Genomic DNA, 20,961 nt, shown 5'->3' with positions numbered 1-20,961 from the left:
AGAACAACACAAAGACAGCAGATCTGTAGAAAGACACACATACAGGTACCAGCTGCTCGGGTTCCAGCGTCGCTCACACAGGAGCCCCAGGAGAAGGCAGCAATCAGAGCATGGGCTGGCCTCGTGCTCCGGCTTTTAACCCCCTGGGCCTCCATGGGCCCGCCCTTGGGTGGGACTTCCAGTTGCTTGTCCAATCAGAGACAGGGTAGGCAGCAGCTGCTATTGTGTGATTGATTGACAGCTGAGCCAATGAGAGCTGGGATAATGCTGCCCTTGCAGTGTGATTGATGGACAGCTCGGCCAATCAGAGCTGGGTTACCATACCAGCTGTGTATTGTGGTGCCCCATGGAATCAAGGAGACCATTGTGAAACTCGGGGTTCCCAAGGAACCAAGGGCCTGTGGTGACCTTGTGGAGCCCGTGGTGTCACGGAGGAGCCACTGTGACACAGCGAGGGTGTTGGTGGAGGGTTAAAAAATATAATTTCTAGATTGAGTAATGTGCAGGGGGAGGAAAGTAGAGAACGTACAACTGGAACTTGACGCAGCTAGCTGGGAACAAGCGTCAGTTTTTGTAAACAGCTCCATGCTATTGTTTTAACCAAATCAAGTGTGGATCAGGGTAGAAGCGTAGGTATGATTTAAGATAGTAACTAAGGAATAGGATAATCAGTATCTAGGGGTGGGGGTTAGTTAACATGTGTATAATTTAAACTATAAAAATCACGAATCGACTCTGTATCCTTTGGACATCAGATTTGGGTGTATTATCACCCCGGTGTCCCGCGCGCTGGAATAAAGAACCGCATATGATCGCCTCTGTGTGGTTATATGTTTTCCTACGCTAACATTTTTGGCGACCCAGATGGGACCTTGTGGGCGCAGCCAGGACCCCGTGACCTGATCACGCTCCAGCCGGCACCGGGTGATTTCTCGGGGAGCCCATCGGCGCCGCGACCCTCGCCGCTCACAACGACCCCTGGTGAGAGGTAAGGTTCTTTATTCTCTGGTCTGGGGGCCTGCCATTAAGACGCAGCGAAAGCTACGCTTGGTTGGGCAAAAGGAATTCCTGGTGGTATTGCCTAGGCAGCCGTCCGTCAGACATCGCGAAAGCGTTGCAGGTTCGGCATCTGTGGTTTTTATGTATCTGTAATATGGAGAAACTAAAAGGGTTAAAAGAGGTTTTGGGCAGCAATAATGCCTCTATACCAAGTTCTTCTCCGTTGGGTTGTTTGTTGGCACATTGGAAAGAGGGGAACTTCGGTCAGGAATTACGAAAAGATAAGTTGATTGAATATTGTAATGTTCACTGGCCAAAATACGCTTTGCCTGAAAATCAGAGGTGGCTGAAAAACGGGTCTTTTGATGTGAAGGTTATTATGCAACTTAGATCGCTTTGTACACAAGATAGAAAGGTAGAACAATTACCATATATTGACTTATTTCTGTGCTTGCTTGAGAAACCGGTTTTGTGGCTTGACAAAATGAAAGCAATGAAGCTTGAGAATAATAAGTGTCTGGCTTGCGTCCAAAATAAGCATTGTATGGAACATGCAGTTTTAAGTGAAATTTTAGGGGGAAAAAGAGACGAACTGGAATCGGAATTATTGGTATCTCCCATGGCTCCCGGAACCACCACGGCCCCCTCAACACCAAGTTCTACCCCGCTCACCCTGACCCCACCTGATTCTCTTACACACCCCTCGCTCGCGCCAGCACAATATGTTCCACCCCCACCTTTGTCTGCTGAAGGTAATTATCCTCCTCTGCCTGTGCCAGCCGCTCCTCCGCTTGCCCCTCCTCCGTCTGCCCAGGTGCCTGTCCCTCCTCCGCCGGCTCAGAGAACCCCCCCTTCTCCACATACACCTGCTCAAAGCTATCCTGCTCCCCCGCCCACACCCGCTGAAAGATTTATCCCCCCTCTAACACCAGCTCAAGGGTACCCTCCGCTCCCACCTACACCTCCTTCACCAGCTTCTGGCCCGTCTGCCCCCCTGTATCCTCCCCTCCCCGATTCACCTGTCCAGGATGTGATTGTGAGGCAGAAGCAAAGGGGGAATGTGAAGAAGACAGATAGAATGGAAAGTAGTGACAGTGAAGCAGATGAACTAGACGCCCCAGTAGCTCACCGAACACGAGGAAAACTGGCCCTGGAGTGGCCTCAGGCAGGAAAGGGTATATTAAAATCAGGCAAACAAAAGAGAACGATTATTGCACCACTAAGGCAAGGGGTGGGAACTAATGGACCCGTCTTTGTAAAGGTACCCTTTTCACCTGCTGATTTAGTTATATGGAAACAATCAGCCGGAACGTATAGAGAAAACCCAGATAAGGTAGCTCGTGTGGTTAAGATGATAATGAAAACTCAGAACCCTGATTGGGAAGATACTCATGTCATATTAGACACTCTGATGGATGAGACAGAGAGAGATATGGTTCTTCGAGCAGCAAGAGAAAGAGCTAGAGAAGACATACGAAATGGTTTGGTGACAGGGACACTGGATTATAATTTTCCCACTGCAGACCCAGAGTGGGATGCTAATGACCCCTCTGGAGTGGATATGTTAAGGCTAAAGAGATATCAGGAGTGGATTTCAGTTGGTGTTCAACAGGCAATACCTAAGAGTATGAACTGGTCTAAGTTGTATGAAATTCGACAGGAAAAGAAAGAATCTCCCACTGCCTTTCTAGAAAGACTTAAGGAAGCAGCTAGAAGATATACTGATCTTCAAGTAGACAGTGAGCAAGGAAGAACTCAGCTTGCCTTTATTTTTCTGGGTCAGGCACAGGAAGATATTAGGAAAAAGCTACAGAAACTGGAAGGTGAAGAGTTAAGAAACTTGGATAAACTCCTAGAGGTTGCCTGGAAAGTTTATAATAACAGGGACAGAGAAATTATCAAGAAACAGGGGCAAAGCCTTTTGGCAGTCTTACAGAGACAGGGGCGGGGACGTGGTAGAGGTGGTCGTGGCGTTAATAGAGGTGGCTTTGGCAGAGGTTCTGGTCATGGTAGATTAGGTCTGAATCAGTGTGCATATTGTCGGATGGAGGGACACTGGAAAAGGGAGTGTCCAAACCGGTTTAGCCAGAATGGTCAGCCTCAGTTAGACAGTATGTTTAATCAAAGTGGTGAGCATCAGCTGGATGGTGTAGCCAGGGTCATGGTTTTACATGAGAGGGAGCCAGGATCAAGAGAGCCCATGGTGACTTTGCATTTAGAAGGAAAAGACGTAGATTTTCTCATTGACACGGGGGCCACACATTCTGTACTAAATTATCTTGAGGGGCAAATCGGGAACAAGTCAGCAGCAGTCGTTGGAGCCACAGGGAAGGAGGAGGTACGGCCATTCTTGCAACCCCTAGAATTGAGCTTTGAAGATAAGATCTTGACCCATGAATTCTTATACATGCCAGACTGCCCAACTCCGCTCTTAGGGCGCGATCTACTGGCAGCACTGGAGGCAGTAATTACTTTTGAGAATGGTGAACTCGTAATGAAAATTCCGGAGTCTAAGACAGGAAAGATTTTGATGATAAAAGAAAAACCAATTTCTAATATTCCTAAAGAAGTAGAAGATGCAGTAATTCCCTCTGTCTGGGAAACAGATGTACCTGGAAAATCTAAATTGGCACAACCGGTACATGTAGAGTTAAAAGAAGGAGCAAAGGCTGTACGAATTAAACAATACCCTATAAAACCAGAAGCACGACAGGGAATAGCAAAGACCATTGATAAATTTTTAAAATATCGAATTCTAGAGGAATGTAAATCGGAATACAACACCCCAATTTTCCCAGTGAAGAAACCCAATGGTGAGTATAGACTTGTACAGGATTTAAGAGGTATAAATGAAATAACAAAAGACATCCATCCAGTGGTTGCCAATCCCTATACATTGTTAGCATCCGTAAAAGAGATATATAAATGGTTTACTGTAATTGACTTAAAAGATGCTTTCTTCTGTATACCCCTTGACCAAGAAAGTAGGAAACTATTTGCCTTTGAGTGGGAACATCCAGAAAGTGGAAGAAAAACTCAGCTCACCTGGACTCGATTACCGATGGGAGTCAACTGGCAAAAGAACTGGAAATCTGGACCAGAGAAGGGCAAGTACCAAGAGACCAATATTTATTACTCCAGTATGTAGATGACATTTTGATTGCAACAGAGGAAGAAATGACCTGCATAAAGGTAACCATTGAGATCTTAAATTCACTAGGAATGGGAGGGTATAAGGTATCCAGAGAAAAAGCACAAATTGCCCAACAGACTGTGATTTACCTGGGATGTGAAATCTCACAAGGGCAGAGAAAACTGGGTACTAATCGTATTCAAGCTATCTGTGCTATTCCAGAGCCCCAGAATCTACACGAGCTGCGGATCTTCCTCGGAATGACAGGGTGGTGTCGCCTGTGGATCATGGACTATGGACTGATTGCAAAACCCTTGTATGAGGCTCAGAAGACGCAGCCGTTCACCTGGGGCAAACCACAGAAAGAGGCCTTCCAGAAATTAAAGGAAGCACTGACAACTGCTCCTGCTTTGGGGTTACCTGATCTGTCTAAAGACTTTCAGCTGTACGTGCATGAAAGGCAGCGACTGGCACTGGGAGTCCTGACCCAACAACTGGGAAGCTGGAAAAGGCCGGTGGGTTACTTTTCCAAACAACTCGACAACGTAAGTGCCGGATGGCCTTCATGTCTGCGGGCAGTGGCAGCTACCGTGCTGCTGATACAGGAAGCCAGGAAGCTCACAATGGGAAGACACATAGATGTCTATGTGCCACACATGGTAACTACAGTCCTGGAACAAAAGGGGGGCCATTGGCTCTCTCCAAGCCGGATGATGAAGTTTCAGGTAACCCTGACTGAGCAGGATGATGTTGCACTAAAAACAACTAACCTCTTGAATCCAGCTCTATTTCTAGGTGCCACAGCTGAGGAAGGCCCATTAGAGCACGACTGTCTAGAAGTCATCGAGCACACTTATTCAGCAAGAACAGATTTGAAGGATGTCCCCCTGGAGCAACCAGAGTGGGAACTCTTTACAGATGGAAGCAGCTTCATGGAGAACGGAGCCAGATACGCGGGATATGCGGTAACTACAATTGATGTAGTAATAGAGGCAAAATCACTACCACCTAACACGTCTGCACAAAGGGCAGAACTAATCGCATTAACCAGAGCACTCGAGCTGAGTGAAGGGAAGACAGTGAATATTTGGACTGATTCCAAATATGCCTTTGGAGTAGTGCATGTACACGGAGCTTTATGGAAAGAAAGAGGACTGCTGTCCTCCCAAGGGACAAATATTAAACATCAAGATGCAGTCCTACAATTGATAGATGCAGTACAAAAACCTGAACAAGTAGCAATCATGCACTGCAAGGCACATCAATCAGGCAACTCCAAAATTTGTGAAGGAAATCGAAAAGCAGATTGGGCAGCCCGTCAGGTAGCGCGAGAGGTGCAGAAAACAATGGCGTTGATACCATCAAGACTTAATATCTCTCAATTTAATTTGCCTCCGAAGCCAAACTATACAATCGAAGATGACAGACTAGCACAACTGCTGAAGGCACAGAAGAACGCAGAAGGGTAGTATGTAACCGCACAAGGGCAAATAGTGGTACCTCCTTTGGTAATGAGAGAAATTTTACAGGTAAAACATAATGAGTGTCACTGGGGTGCAGAGGCGTTGGTAAAGTGGCTAAGACAATACCTAATCTCAGTACGGATGCAAACAATGGCCAAGTCAGTAATGTCTAAATGTGAAATCTGTCTGAAAAACAATCCCGTAGCTAGACGACAGGCACAGTTAGGCAGAATTCGGATAGGAATAGAACCAGGAGACTATTGGCAAGTGGATTTTGCAGAACTGCCAAAAACTCGGGGATACAAATACCTGTTAGTAGGGGTTGACACGTTTTCTGGATGGCCAGAAGCCCTTCCCTGTCGCACAAACCAAGCAAAGGAAACAGTTAAGTGGTTATTACAGGAGATCATTCCCAGGTTTGGGGTGCCCCTAGGGATATCATCAGACAGAGGCCCACACTTCATAGCCACGGTGGTACAAGAGGTAAGCAAGTTATTGGGATTATCTTGGGACCTCCACACACCATGGAGACCCCAGTCAAGTGGGCAAGTAGAAAGAATGAACCAGACACTGAAGAGGCAGATCAGTAAAATATGCCAGGAAGCCAAACTGCAGTGGCCACAGGCTTTGCCGATAGCATTGCTGAGGGTTCGGATAAAGCCTAGGAGTGGGATGTCAGTTAGTCCTTATGAAATATTGTATGGGAAACCATATGAATCTCCTAACCCCAATCCAGATGTTCATGTCACAGGAAAACAAGATGTGTATAATTATGTTCTGTCCCTCGGGAAAACTCTAGCTCGGCTCCGAAGTGTTCTCGTGTGGAACAGACCACTGGCCCTGGAGAATCCAGTCCACAATATCGAACCAGGAGATGAGGTATACATCAAAACCTGGAACGAAGAACCACTAAAAGAGAAGTGGACTGGTCCCCATCAGGTACTGCTAACCACCTTTACAGCAGTCAAAGTGGCTGGAGTGGAACCCTGGATACACTACACACGTGTGAAGAAGGTCCCTCGTGGAGTCCAGTCGTGGGCTGTAGAAACTTTTGGACCAACAAAGCTGAGGCTGAAACGTCTGTAACTGTTCAAATGGTATTGGTAACTGTGCTCATGCTCTTCCCGTGGGTAATGTTAATTTCATGGATACTAATGTCACCAGTAGGGATTGCTGTTACTTTGGGATATGGGATACAGAAGGGTCAACTAACAACTCTTCATTCTAGAATGAAGAGAGAGATACAGGCAAAAACACAAGTAATAGAAATTTCTAATGAAATTCGGGCTGAGAATGTAATGATTGGATTGGTCAGAGACTTTGCCAAAATGCATAATACCAGCAGAATAACGGCCTGTCTGCCAATACCAAAGGCAGCAGGGGACCCAGTAAGCTGGGGAATAATAACATCAAAATTACCTGAAATAGGAGGGAACAAAACAATTAACTGTAAACAAGTACCAGAGTCAAGGGTGGTGGTCAGAGAATACTGGAAGATAACAGAGGATTCCTATATGCAACCCATGAGAAAGTCAGAGTGCATTCTTAGTAATGGCAAATTGGGACAAATCATAGAGTGGTGGGTTAAGGACCAAGACCTTGCAAAATGGCAATGTTGGTTTCTACGCTATCAAAAGATCAGGGACAACGCTACAGAAAGTGTTGTGGTGTGGAAATGTGAAGAGAAGGATTGGAAAGGACTGGAACCTTGGGACAGTGCATGGTCTGTGAGCATCCTCCAGAAATTCCAATATATGGAAAGCACACCCTGGTGCATTAAATGGAAAGGCTCTGAAAATGAGACAGATCCCACAGTGACAAATACTGATACTAGTAGTCAAAAAGAGGCAAATAAGGTAAGTTGGTGGGTATGTAAGAAAATTTATGATTGCACCTCTGATAATCTGGAAATGAAACAGTGGTCACCATTGGCAATAGCCTTACGAATTGGTTGTGCCTGCAGGAAAATTAAACACAAACAAGGCAAAATAGATTCTAAGATTATAGTAGGATGTAGCAGGAGTACAATTCGAAGTCCAGGACCATTTGTATGGGCAATGAGTGATGGCACATGGACAACACACTTGCCTATGGATGGGGAGGTAAGAGAAATCACCCTGGGCCTTCCCACTTTATGTCCAATTTGGAAGAAATCCCCATTTAACAGGAGCAGTGAAGCCTTGCAAATAAAAGCAAAGCGAGACGTCTCAGAAGACAAGAACCCAGATGACACTTGGAAGGAACCCTCTAGTGGAGTAAAGATTGGGTGGGCCCTAGAATCCTTGTTTGGTCCCATTGCAAATTATCGAAATAGAGAAATGCTATATAGACTCACAGGTCAGGTAGACAGATTAGCAAGAATCACACGAGAAGGATTTAGGGAACTCAATGTGCAATTACAGGCCACCACCAAAATGACCCTGCAAAATCGTTTGGCTTTAGATATGTTACTTTTGAAAGAACACGGAGTGTGTGGATATTTAAAGGGACAAATCGACCATTGCTGCATCCACATCCCAAATGTAACTGCAGATGTAGAACATGACATCAGTCAGTTAAAACAAATAGAGCATGAGGCACAAAAGGAACAAAAGGATTTAGCTACTAGCTGGTTGGGTAAAATCTTTGAAGGATTAGGATGGAATGTGAGTTCATGGATAAAGTCTATCCTTGAAAATCTGATAATTTTACTGATTATATTTTTAGTAATTTGGTTAGTTTACAGAATCCTGAAGAGAGAGATACAGAAAAAGGCATCTTGGAACAGGACCATAATGAAGGCATTGGCACGGAACCCAGCACCTTCAATCCGCAACAACATCCCGGACAAAGCCTATGACAACAGAGGATTTGAAGATGAACATCCAGTATGAACTCTGAAGCCTAATGGACTGTATTAAGTGAAAGCATTTACACTTAGTATATTAGAGTGAAAATACTTTCAAAGGGGGGAATGTTGGTGGAGGGTTAAAAAATATAATTTCTAGATTGAGTAATGTGCAGGGGGAGGAAAGTAGAGAACGTACAACTGGAACTTGACGCAGCTAGCTGGGAACAAGCGTCAGTTTTTGTAAACAGCTCCATGCTATTGTTTTAACCAAATCAAGTGTGGATCAGGGTAGAAGCATAGGTATGATTTAAGATAGTAACTAAGGAATAGGATAATCAGTATCTAGGGGTGGGGGTTAGTTAACATGTGTATAATTTAAACTATAAAAATCACGAATCGACTCTGTATGCTTTGGACATCAGATTTGGGTGTATTATCACCCCGGTGTCCCGCGCGCTGGAATAAAGAACCGCATATGATCGCCTCTGTGTGGTTATATGTTTTCCTACGCTAACAAGGGTACATGGAGCCAAGGGGCCATTGTGACACTGCAGAAGCAAAAGGGAACATTGTGACACTCCAGGGCCTCATGGAACCAAGGAGAGCATTGTGACACTGGGGGGTCCCACAAAACCAAGGGAACATGGAACAGCTCTGGCTGGCTGGGCCTCCTGGGGACTCCCTGACAGGTCTGGCTGACCTTGGCATGTTGAGGGCTGCTCCTCCTCTGCCCCTGGAGCACTGGGGCTCTGGGCTTCCCTTCCTATAGGAGAGAACTGTCCTTCTCCTCCAGGGCCCATGGCCAAAACTTGGATTCCTCCTCCAAATTTCCTGATATGCAAAGATTGTTCCCAGATGAAATCTGTCAGAACAGACAGAGCTGGTTGCCTTGGCTGCCTGGGGGCCACTTCTAATCTGCCTTTGAGAAACTGGAACCATATGCTTTTCTTTCTTATGGGAAAAAACATACATCTCGGCTAGGTGCCCATGGCCAAAATTTGGAATCTGCCTCCAGAGTTCCCTATATCCAAGGATAGCTCCCAGACAAAAGCTGCCAGGTCTGACAAGTCTGTCTGGCCTTGGCTTCCTTAGGGCTGACACTCATGTGCCTGGGAAACACTGGGGCTCTGTGCTTTCCTTCGTAATGAAGAGAACTCTTCTTCCTGTCCAGGCACCCACAGCCAAAATTAACATTTCACCTCCAAAATGCCCTGTGTCCAAGGACAGCCCCTAGACGAAAGGTGCCTCAAGGGACACTGGCTGGCCTGGCCTAAGGGTGGCCACCTCTAATCTTCTTACAAAAATGCTTGGACCACGTGCTTTTGTTTCTTATAGGAGAAAAAAATCCTGACTAGGTGCCCATGGCCAAAATTGGGATTTCACCTCTAAAAGTTCTTAAATCCAAAGATTGCTCCTAAGTGAAAGCTGCCAGGACAAACAGATCTGGCTGGCTTGGCCTCCCAGGAGCCAGCTCTGTCCTCTTCTGCCTTTGAAACATTTGGGCTCTGAGCTTTCCTTCCAGTGGAAAAGAACAGTCACTGTTATCTATGCAGAAATTGTTGAAACTGGGATTCCACCTTCAAAATTCCCTGTATCCAAGAGTTGTTTTCAGACAAAAGCTACCAGGAAAGAGAGGTCTGGCTGGCCTAGGCCTCTGATGACAGCCTTTCATCTGGCCCTGAGACACGAGTGCCCTGTGCTTTCCTTCCTGTTGTAAAAAACTGCCCTTCTCCTCTGGGTGTCTATGTCTGAAATTGGGATTCCACCTCTGAAATTCTGTATATCCAAGGATTGCTCCCAGGCAAAATCTGCCAGTACTGTCAAGTCTGGCTGGCCTTGGCCTCTGGTGACTGCCCCTGCCACCCTGGGGCTCCGTTCTTTCCTTGCTGTGGAGATCACAGCGACACTGTGGGGACCTCATGGAACCAAGGGGATCCTTGTGGCACCACTGGACCCCATGAAACCAAGGGGCCACGGTGACACAGCGGGGCTCCATGGAACCCAGAGACCACTGTGACTCTGTGGGGCCTTATGGAACCATGGAGACCATTCAGAGCCTTCAGGGCCCCGTGAGACCAAGGGGACATTGTGACACCTCAGGGCCTCATGGAAGCAAGGGACCATTGGGACACTGTGGGGCCCCCTGGAACCGAGGGAACATGGAACAGGTCTGGCTGGCTTGGCCTCCCAGGGGCCACCTGACAGGTCAGGCTGATCTTGGAATGTCAAAGGCTTCCTCTCATCAGCTCCTGGAGCCCTGGGGCTCTGTGCTTTCCTTGCTATGGAAAACAACCACCCATCTTTTTAGATGCTCATTGCCAAAATTGGTACTATTCGTACAAAATTTCCTATAATCAAGGCTAGATCCCAGAAAAAAAACCCCTGCAAGCTCTGGCTGGACTTGGCTTCTGGCGGTCACCTCTCATCTGCCCCTGAAACACTGGGGCTCTGTTCTGTCCCTCCTGTGGAAAAGAACCGACCTGCTTGTCCAGGGACCATGGCCAAAATTAGAATTTGGCCTCCCAAATTCCATATTGAAAAGATTGCTCCCACACACAGAAACCAGGAGAGAGAGGCCTGCCTGGTCCTGTCCTATGGCCATTTTCATGGACTATGAGAAGTATGTTCACAATTGCAAACACCTTGGAGAGGGCCCACAGATCTCCCAAGATGGGCTTTGGAGGCCTCAGGCACACAACCACTTCATAGGGACAACGGAGCTCTGTGCTCCATGGGATGGAGACTGAGGACAGTGGAGGAGAGCAATGAGAGTGTTTAAAGAGTGGTTTCAGAGAAGGTGGATCCTTTTCACCTACTGGAAAACATCCAGAGAAAAATGAATTAATGCTAAGTTTAGCTGGGGAGGCCCAGACTGGACACAAGGAGAAAGGAATTTCCCTGCCAGGGCAGGGCTGTGGTGCAACACATCCCCCAGCAGGAGTCTGGAGCAGCCCAAGGCTCTGTGTGGCCAGGCAGAGGCAGGCAGGACGCAGAGCTGTCAGCAAAGGAAGGGGCCAGCCAGGTGGGGCAGCCGGGGGATGCCGACAGCCTGCAGGGACAGAGGCGCAGGGCATGGACACCGTAGCACAGCCTGGGCTGCACAGGGCACAGGCATGGGCAGCAGCTGAAAGGCCCTGACACAGCCAACTCCTGCAGCACTTGGGCCATGGCTGCTGGCCCTGGGCCTGAGGCATCAGGAGGGGACAAGTGACCCTTGCAGGCCTGGGGCCTCATTGCCTCCTTGTCCCTGCTCAGCAGCCTGGCAGGGGCCGCCCCATGGTGCTGCCCTTGGCATTGCACATCCCCACATCCCAGTGGCCCGGGAAGAGCCCTGAGCAAGGAGGGAGGGACAGGATCTGCCTTGGCAGGGGCTGGGGCTCAGGCCTTGGCCCTTTGCATTCCTGCAACACATCCAGGTTTGGTCAGCATCAGAGACACCTTTGCCTTGTTTGTGCCCACCTGTCCTCACTGCCTGCAGTGTTCTGCTCTTAGTAGAACTTGGAGACACTTTCTCAGTCTTGTCTCTTAGTGGGACCAATTAAACTTGAAGAAACTTCAGTATTTTAATTCAATTTTGAGTTCTTGAGCAGTTTATTGAACACTCTCTCAAGGACTGAGTCTGATGTAAACAACACCAAATCCCCAAGAGGCTCATTAAAGTCCTTGAAATTTTTCTTTGCTGCTGAGCTGGGCCAGGCTCCTGACACAGGGCAGATTCTGGAAACCAGGAAGGGCTTTAAAAAGACATTTCTCCTGAGGAGACGCTCTTCTCCCAGCCCAGCAGGGCTGAGGGCACTGCCTGCAGGTACCGGAGAGGAATGAAGCAGACAGAGGCTCAAAGAAACTGGAAGGACAATTCTGAGAGTATTCTCAGAGAAATCTTCAAAAGTTTTGAAAATTTTGAACTTCTTCATGGAGAAATCTTCACCATTTGTGACACAGTCAGTCTGTGGCTGCAGGGATCTCCTGAAGCTGGCCCAGGACAGCACTGAGGTGACTGTAAGGATGGCTCTGCTGCCCTTGCTGCTTTGGGGGAGGATGTGCTCCAGAGCGGGGCTGCCCTGGGCACCGTCAGAGGGACAGGGCAGGACGGCTCCTGCTGCCAGGGACGGCTGCAGGGGCTGAAGCTGGGGCTGCAGCCAGGGCTGCCCAGGGCTGTGGTGCAGAGCAGGTGCTGCAGCCCTGAGGGCTCTTGGCCAGCCCAGGGCATCTGCCACCTGCCAGGGGCAGCTCTCAGCCTGCCTGGGAGCTCCCATGGATGCTGGAGGGGAGCTGTGGGTGCAAGGAGTGGCTCCTGCTAGGGCAGCTCCTGCTGCTGTGGAGAGGCTGCTTTGTGTGCGGGGCTGCTCAGAGCTCCAGCTCATTTCCAGCTCATGTGTGAGGGGACTTTTCATGAGCACATTCAGGGCAGGAGTTTCCTACTTGAGTCTCTGCTTTCCTGAATCTGTGCACCCACCTTTCCCTGGCTCAGCTTGGTGGGAATTGAAAGTTAGCTTTGCTGGGTAGAGGGTTAGGCTTTTAAAGCAACACACTGGGGTTTCCTGGGAACCAAAAAAAAGTGCCTGCACCCCCCCCAGCCTCTAGATCCATCCAGCATCCCCTTTCCATGGTGCCCAGGCCTGGGGGAGCTGTTCTTTAATCCCTGCAGCCCCGAGCAGCTGCAGGGCAGAGCTGGCCCAGGGCTGGGCTGGGCTCTGGCAGCACTGGCAGGGAAGGAGCCCGGGGCCACAGGAACAGCTCGGGCTGGGACAGCTCCAGCAGCAGAGCCCTGGGCAGGGAGGGAGGGAGGCAGTGCTGAGGGAAGCCCTGCTGCAGGGCAGATGTGGCACCTGCCGGCCCTGCCCTGCAGGGCAGACACTGCCCTGAGCAGCACAGCTCTGCTGTCCCCTCCCAGCCAGCACAGCCCTCAGCCCGGGGGCTCGGGGCCCTCAGTGCCCTCCTGGGCTGGCAGAGCAGCAGCAGAGATGAAGGGCATCTCTCCTGCCATGTGCCCATTCCCTGCTGACCAGGGCCTGAGGGCCACTGTCCTGCACTGCTGCTGCCTGGCAGGGGCTGTGCAGGGCTGGCCAGGGAAAGGCTTTTCCTCAGGGCCTGCCTCTCTCTCTCCTTGCCTTGCCCAGGTGCTCCTGGCATTGCTGAGGGGCTCTCTGGGAATGGCAGTTCCAGCTGCAGGCTCAGGCCCAGCCCTGGGGCTCCTCCTGTGCAGGCTGAGCACAGCAATGGGGTGTCCCAGCTCCCTCTGCCCCGGGGGTCCCTGAGCAGGTCAGGCTGGCAGGCTGGGAATGTGCTGACTCTCCCTGACTTTGGGAAGAGCAGGAGCCACTTTGTGTGCCAGGGATCCCTCTGCTCTCAGCAGGGTCTCCTGGCTTTCCAGGGTAACAAGGGAGTGAAGCTTGGAAAGGTTCAAGTCCATGGGAGATGGGAACATGTCACAGAGGAAGAGCAGCTCCCATCAGTCTGCACTAAGCCTCAGACAATCCTCCTGCCTTATTGGACTCTCTGTTCTCCCCAGGTGCAGCAGAATCTCTCCTTCTGAAACCTACAATCCCCCTTCCTTCTCCCTGGCAGGTCCTGTGCCTTAGGAAGATATTCTTTATCCAGGTTAAAACACCAGTACTGGTCCCTGCCCTCACTGTTCTACTGCACTGACTGAAGGGCAGGACTGACTCCCAGGTGTCCTGCAGGTCAAGGTCTGGCTCCTCACTTAATATTTGCCAGCAGCAATCAGGGCTCCAGCAACCAAGGTGAAGGAATATCTCCTAGACATAGAGAAGGGGGACGTGTTTAATGGCAGGAAAGGGTCAATGAGAAAGGGCTTTGACTCTCCTATGGGAAATGTCCTGTCCAATGTCACTGTCTTTCCTCTTTCTGCAGCTTGGAATGTCCAGACACAGTGAATGTCAAACCGCAGCTCCATCAGCCACTTCCTCCTGCTGCCATTGGCACACACGCGGCAGCTGCAGCTGCTGCACTTCTGCCTCTTCCTGGCCATCTCCCTGGCTGCCCTCCTGGCCAACGGCCTCATCATCAGCGCCGTAGCCTGCGGCCACCTCCTGCACAGCCCCATGTTCTTCTTCCTGCTCAACCTGGCCCTCAGCGACCTGGGCTCCATCCTCACCACTGTCCCCAAAGCCATGCACAATTCCCTCTGGGACACCAGGAACATCTCCTATGAAGGATGTGCTGCACAGCTGTTTTTGCTTGTCTTCTTTGTTGCATCGGAGCTCGCCCTCCTGACCGTGATGTGCTACGACCGCTACGTGTCCATCTGCAAACCCCTGCACTACGGGACCCTCCTGGGCAGCAGAGCTTGTGCCCACATGGCAGCAGCTGCCTGGGCCAGTGCCTTTCTCTACGCTCTGCTGCACACAGTCAATACATTTTCCCTGCCCCTGTGCCATGGCAATGCCCTGGGCCAGTTCTTCTGTGAAATCCCACACATCCTCAAGCTCTCCTGCTCACTCTCCTTCCTCAGGGAACTTGGGATTCTTGCTGTTAGTGTCTGTGTAGGTTTTGGCTGTTTTGTGTTTATTGTTTTCTCCTATGTGCAGATCTTCAGGGCTGTGCTGAGGATCCCCTCTGAGCAGGGACGGCACAAAGCCTTTTCCACCTGCCTCCCTCACCTGGCTGTGGTCTCCCTGTTCCTCAGCAGCTCATTTTTTGCCTACCTGAAGTCCCCCTCCATCTCCTCCCCATCCCTGGATGTATCATTGTCAGTTCTGTACTCGGTGGTGCCTCCAGCCCTGAACCCCCTCATCTACAGCCTGAGGAACCAGGAGCTCAAGGCTGCAGGGTGGATACTCATCACTAGACAATTTAGGAAACATCAAACTGCTAGCAAATTTCTCTAAATCATTTGTAATAAAAGTCACATTTCATATTTCTTCCTGGTTTAATTTTGGAGGTTCTTCTTCTTTATTTTTAAAATATTGTTCACAAGGAAATGTCTTTGTTTGTGTCCTTTCTGATGTTGCTTCTTTCCACCTTTGCTGTGGCCACAGACTCAGTCAATGAGGGGCTGAACTCTCAGTTGCTTTAAAAATACTAAAGGATGTCGCACAAACTTTTTACCAGAGATCCCTGTTTTGTTCCCTTCTGTGTGGCTGCAGCAGCAATGTCTGTGTGCAGAGCTGGGGCAGATCAGTGCTGGCACAGCAGCTGTGCCCAGCAGCAGCAGCACTTGGTGTTGCCAGTGCTGCTGCCGTGGCCCTGCCCCGCTGCCCTCCTGGCCCTGCTGTTGCTGTAGGGCCTGAGTGCTCTCGGGGCCGGGCACAGGGCTGGGGGTGGCAGTGCCGGGGCTGCAGCAGGGACAGGCCATGGGCACTGCTGGGGCAGCGCTGACGCCTCAGGCCAGGGCCTGGGGGCTGCAGGCTCCTTGCCCAGGCTCTCTCCACAACACGGCCAGGCCAATGCTCAGCACAGAAAAGCCCCGTCAGCAGCCCCAGGCTGGCCGTGGGCAGGCTGGGGGCAAACAGCATGGCTGGGGCTCTGCAAGGTCCCTGGGGGAGACGGGAAGGAGCAGCAGAGCAGGGCCTGATCCATCCCCACTGCGCCGGACACCCCAGGGCAGCGTCCCAGAGCATCCTCATGCACCTGCCAACAACATCCCCCCTCTGCAGCCCTGGCCTCTCCCCCAGCTCACACAGGTGCTGCATCCTTGCAGGCACAGCCACGGCAGCACTGCCTCAGGAGCCCCTGTTTGGACTGCCCAGAGCAGGCGTGAGCACCCCCGTGGTGTTGGTGTGGGGAGATGAACCTGAGTGAGCACAAATGCCATCAGCCCCTGGGGCCAGGAAGGGCTGGGGGATGGGATGGAAACCACTCAGGTTTGTGGTGGCCTCTGAAGTCAGCCAGAAAGTTTGTTTCCACAAGCTGTGAGTTTTCTATCCTACAACAGATGTTGTTGCTTACAGCCAGGAACACCTGGCAGCCATCCCTAAACTTCCCTGAGAATCTCCTTTGCTTCATTTCTGCTCTCTTTCCTCTCTCTAAATCGATTTCTTCTTCTTAGGCATCCCTTTTTGCCCCTCCTCTGCAAACAGCCCATCCCTGTTTGACTTTTCCTGTCTGGCTCCACTCCCACTTTCAGTTCCCGACTAGGCATCATTGAAATGTCCAATGGGGAGCAGGATCATCCTCCAAGTGCTTCAGGAATTGTCTGCAGACTCCTGCATTGCCTCGTGCTGCTCCCTTGCCAGAGGCACCACAGGCCAGGGGGACACATCTGCCCTGCTGTGTCTGCCTGTGGGGCTCTCTGCTCTGGGCAATGAGGAGGGGCTGCAGAGGCTCTGCAGGACTGACAGGATGGGCTCTGGGGCTGTGAGGAGAAGCTGAGGGACCTGGGCTGCTGCACCTTCTCAAGAGGAGGCCCAGGGCTCATCCTGCAACTGCTGCAAGGGTGGTTTCAGGGAATCACAGAATCAGCAAGGTTGGAAAAGACCTTGGAGATCATCAAGTCCAACCTGTGCCCTGACACCACCTTGTCTCCCCTGAGCCTTCTCTTCTCCAGGATAAACAACCCCAGCTCCCTCAGACACTCCTCACAGCACTTGTGTTCCACACCCCTCACCAGCCTTGTTGCCCTTCTCTGGACACGCTCCAGCCCCTCCATGTCCTTCCTAAATTGGGGGCCCAGAACTGGACACAGCACTCGAGGTGCAGCCTCACCAGTGCCCAGCACAGGGGAAGAATCCCTGCCCTGCTCCTGCTGCCCACACCATTCCTGATCCAGGCCAGGAGCCATTGGCCTTCTTGCCCACCTGCCCACACTGCTGCCTCATGTCCAGCCTGCTGTCCAGCACTGCCCCACGTCCCTTTCTGCCTGGCCACTGTCCAGCCACTCTGTCCCCAGCCTGGAGCACTGCAGGGCTTGTTGTGGCCAAAGTGCAGGACCCGGCCCTTGGTCTTGTTCAGCCTCACCCTGTTGGATTTGGGCCCTGGATCCAGCCTGTGCAGGGCCCTGTGCACAGCCCTCCTACCCTCCAGCACATCCACACTCACACCCAGCTTGCTGTCACCTGCAAATTTGCTGATGCTGGACTCAATCCCCTCCTGCAGATCCTCAGTGCAGATCCCCGCTGGCTGCCTCTGATCCCTGGGCCATCCTGGGGGTGCCCTGGGGTGGCTCTCAAGGGGATCTGTTCCATCCCCTTGCTGGGCACCCAGGGCAGGCTGACAGGCCTGCAGTTCCCCACATCCTCCTTCCAGCCCTTCTTAGGGATGGGCTCCCATTGGCACCTCCAGTCCTCTGGGCCCTCCCTGCTGAGCCAGGACTGAGGAGAAATGATGGAGAGCAGCTTGGGGAGCTCATCCAGCAGCTCCCTCATGGCCCTAGGATGGATCCCATCTGGTCCCAGAGACACCTGTGAGCATCTGAGTGTCTCAGCAGGTCCCCAGCTGCTTCCTGCTGGATTGCAGGGGGGCTCTTCTGCTCCCTGTGCCCATCTACCAGCTCAGGAGAACACTTGTCCTGAGGACAGCCTGTCCTATTGGTGAAAACTGAGGAAAAGATGGGGTTAAGTACTGAGCTGCGGAATAAGGTCTTTACAATTTGAAATTCTAAAGCAGGTCTGTTTTATTCCAGCTGGGATGCATAGGGGATATTTTCACCAATTATGGTACCTGGTTGAGACAGGTTCTCGGTTTAAATACACTTAGATCCCACAAAATCACACTTCCCTCTCCACTGATTCCCCACCCACTCTCCACCTTCTTGCAGTTATATTCTAATTAGTCTTTGTTGGTGCCATGGCTCCTGGTGGTCACAGGCAGGGGTCTTCTGATGAAGTAAGATGTCTCTCTCCATCTCTGAGCATGTGCAGTGAAGGTTTGGCCAATTCCCAGGTCAGTTTGTCCTGGCCAAAACCAGCAGCCTGGTTCTTGCTGGTTTCCTAATCAGTTCATTCTGCTTCTTTGGGTCTTCACAATACCTGAGTCCTGCTTTACTGAGTTTTAGCAATATACATCTTATCTCTATGGCCTTTACCTAGCAACCAAATGCCTATGTGTTCTGTAATTGTTTCTACCTAACCAGTTACACTTCTATGTGTTCTGGGACAAGATGTTTCTCTGCTTTCAAAAATTACTAAATAAGCTCGATATATTTCTGTTCTCTCCTTCACCTATTTAAGCACATTATATGCTTCTAAAATTTTGAATTTTCATAGGGCTATATGTTTCATATATTAATTATCCCCTTTTCTTCTAAGTGGCGCAAATTCTTTTGCTTCCCAAAGTACTTATCATATTCTCTATGACTATCTTTAACTAGTTGATTAAAAAACACAATAGACCATTGTGGCCATCCTTCTGAACAGTTCTAAATTCTAAAAAAGACATAACCAAAACCAAACCAAAACTTTACCGAACTAAAATTAATAAAACTATTACAGGATGACACAATTTGTTTAGAAACCCTGTTGCAGTAGGAAACCATCCAAAAAATACATCCCACCAATAGTGAGATGTGTCTTTTTATCTTTCTGAAGACTCTCCTTAGTCTCTGTGTTATGGTATATTGTAATTTTTAACACCTGCCTCAGAGATTAACAAGAGTTCCATGCAGTTTGCTCTTTGATCTTCATTGCAGTGAAGGAGGTGAGGAGCACTTGCAATGGTCTTTCCCACTGTGCTTCCAAAGTCTTTTCTACAAGAGACTTTACACAGACATAATCTCCAGGTTACACATTATGTACTGGTCTGTGCAGTCCCCTACACCAGGTTCCCAAGACATGATTTTTTAATATTGTTGAGTTGTTTTCCTAGGGCTAGTATATATTCTGTTATAGGCTCTTCCTCTGCTTGTGACGATGTTCCCTTCTGCACCTCACAGGGTTGCCCACACAGGATCCCAAAGGGACTCAGTCCTTCCTTTGCCCTTGGCTTAGTTCATGTGTGTAAGAGAGCTAAAGGGAGAGACTGAGGCCAAGGCAGGTTGGCCTCCTGTCCTCATTTCACCATTTGCTGCTTGATCAGGTGCTTCATCTTTGCCACTTGTCCACTTGACTGGGGACTCTATGGGGTGTGTCATTGCCAGTCTATACCCAGAGTATTGTTAATCTGTTGTACAACCCTTGAAATAAAATGGGCTCTTCTATCTGAGGAGATGACGGCTGAACCCCAAATCGTGGTACAATTTCTTTGATCAATACCTTGACCACCTCTCGAGCCTCAGCAGTTCTAGTGGGAAAAGCCTCAGGCCATCCTGAGAAGGTGTCAGTTAATACCAAAAAATAACAAACCCCCATTTTCTTGGGAGTTCTGAAACATCAATTTGCCATTGTTGTCCAGGTCCATTCCCTCTCCCAGTCTGACCCATTTCTGGCTTTGGAGTGTTTTTGGGATTAGTGTGGAGGCAGAGATCCCACTGTTGGGTTACTTGCCTTGCTGTAGTGTGTCACTTTCTAGCTATGATGCCCTGAGCCAAGTGTTTATGCAGGGCCTCTGTTCCCCAAAGCCTCTTCTCATGCTCTTCCTTTCCTATAGACCATATCAGATGGCTGGGTATGATTGCCTTTCCTTCTGGAGTGTAGGCCCAGCCTTCTTTAGTGTATGTCCCCTCATATCTGTGATTAGTTTTAGATTCTCTTTGGCATCATTTGGCTTACCCTCAAGAGAAATTTTTTTAATCCGAAATTAAGGCTCCTCTCATTTTGCGGCTTCTTTTGATTCCCTGTCCACCAGCTTGTTTCATTTTTCTAATTCTGAGTTTGTTTTTTGATGTACTCTGATGTGCATGATTGCTATTTTCTTTGGGAGCTGTACTGCCTTTCATAATCTCAGGATTTCTTTTGGAGCACCTTTTAGATCCAGGCAGCTTGAGCTCGTTGCTTCAGTGGTTTCCAAGCAGTCCTGGTGTCCTGTTCCCCTGTGTTTCCACTGAGGAAAGAAGCTGCATTGACAATGTTAGTGACCACAATCTCCACATCATCCTGTTCTACCATGATGGCTTGAGACCTCAGGAATCCCTGTGGAGGAAGCCAATGCCTGCCCTTCCCTTTTAATACTGCAGACCCTGTATGGGACACCAGCACAGTCATTTTCTGTCCCAAGGTGAATTTCCTGCCTCTTGGATGTTCAGCACCACGGCTGCTACTGCACCCAAGCACCCTGGCCATCCTTCTGCAGCTGCATCCAATTGCTCAGAAATGTAGGCACTGCCCCACGGTGTGGCCCCAGATCTTGTGCTGATATTCCTGGGGTGATCCCCTGTTTCTCATGAGAAAACAAAAAGAAAGGCTCACTCACATCAGGGAGCCCCAGGGCTGGAGCTGACATTAGGGCCTTTTTCAGTAGTTCCAAGGCCCGTGGAGCTGGTTTATCCCATTGGAGATGCTTCTGCTCAGTGTTGATCAGTGCATACAGGGGCTGAACAAGCAGTCCATAATTACAGATCCAGAGGTGACATGACCCGGTCATTCCCAGAGAAGTTCTCAGCTCCTTTACACTCTGTGCCTTTGGTGTTTGGCATGTAGCCTCCTTCCAGGCTCACCCTAAGGTCCTTTGCCCGGCACTAATCTCATAGCCCAAGTAAATGA

The 20,961-nt window shown here is 49.8% G+C and overlaps 2 protein-coding genes across 5 annotated transcripts; both read left to right on the top strand.

Annotated features, from left to right (window-relative positions):
• Positions 1-493: 493 nt before the first annotated feature.
• On the top strand, positions 494-8,909 carry LOC134562381 (uncharacterized). 4 transcript variants are annotated; one of them, XM_063419759.1, is made up of 3 exons: positions 494-988; positions 4,007-4,106; positions 4,355-6,388. In XM_063419759.1, exons 2-3 carry the CDS (start codon positions 4,061-4,063, stop codon positions 5,599-5,601), a joined length of 1,293 nt encoding a protein of 430 aa, XP_063275829.1. In that variant the 5' UTR covers positions 494-988; positions 4,007-4,060; the 3' UTR covers positions 5,602-6,388. The 4 variants fall into 4 exon arrangements, with proteins under 4 accessions (XP_063275829.1, XP_063275828.1, XP_063275827.1 ...); XM_063419758.1 differs by having other exon boundaries at positions 497-988; positions 4,007-6,377; XM_063419757.1 differs by lacking the exons at positions 4,007-4,106; positions 4,355-6,388 and adding an exon at positions 6,395-8,909 and having other exon boundaries at positions 845-988.
• Positions 8,910-14,303: 5,394 nt separating this feature from the next.
• On the top strand, positions 14,304-15,276 carry LOC134562347 (olfactory receptor 14C36-like). Its single transcript, XM_063419723.1, has one exon. The coding sequence runs from the start codon at positions 14,323-14,325 to the stop codon at positions 15,274-15,276; it is 954 nt and encodes a 317-aa protein (XP_063275793.1). The 5' UTR covers positions 14,304-14,322.
• Positions 15,277-20,961: the final 5,685 nt, after the last annotated feature.

Source organism: Prinia subflava, chromosome 27 (genome assembly GCF_021018805.1).
Source record: "Prinia subflava isolate CZ2003 ecotype Zambia chromosome 27, Cam_Psub_1.2, whole genome shotgun sequence".
NCBI lineage: Eukaryota > Metazoa > Chordata > Aves > Passeriformes > Cisticolidae > Prinia > Prinia subflava.
Note: the sequence above shows the minus strand (reverse complement) of the source record. Positions and strands in the feature narration are given on the sequence as shown.

Coding starts and splice junctions, on each gene's coding strand:
- LOC134562381 (XM_063419756.1), top strand. CDS start 1,484: ATGAAAGCAATGAAGCTTGAGAATAATAAGTGTCTGGCTTGCGTCCAA. Junction 4,107..4,354: donor GAAATCTGGACCAGAGAAGG/GCAAGTACCAAG, acceptor GTGCTATTCCAG/AGCCCCAGAATCTACACGAG.
- LOC134562347 (XM_063419723.1), top strand. CDS start 14,323: ATGTCAAACCGCAGCTCCATCAGCCACTTCCTCCTGCTGCCATTGGCA.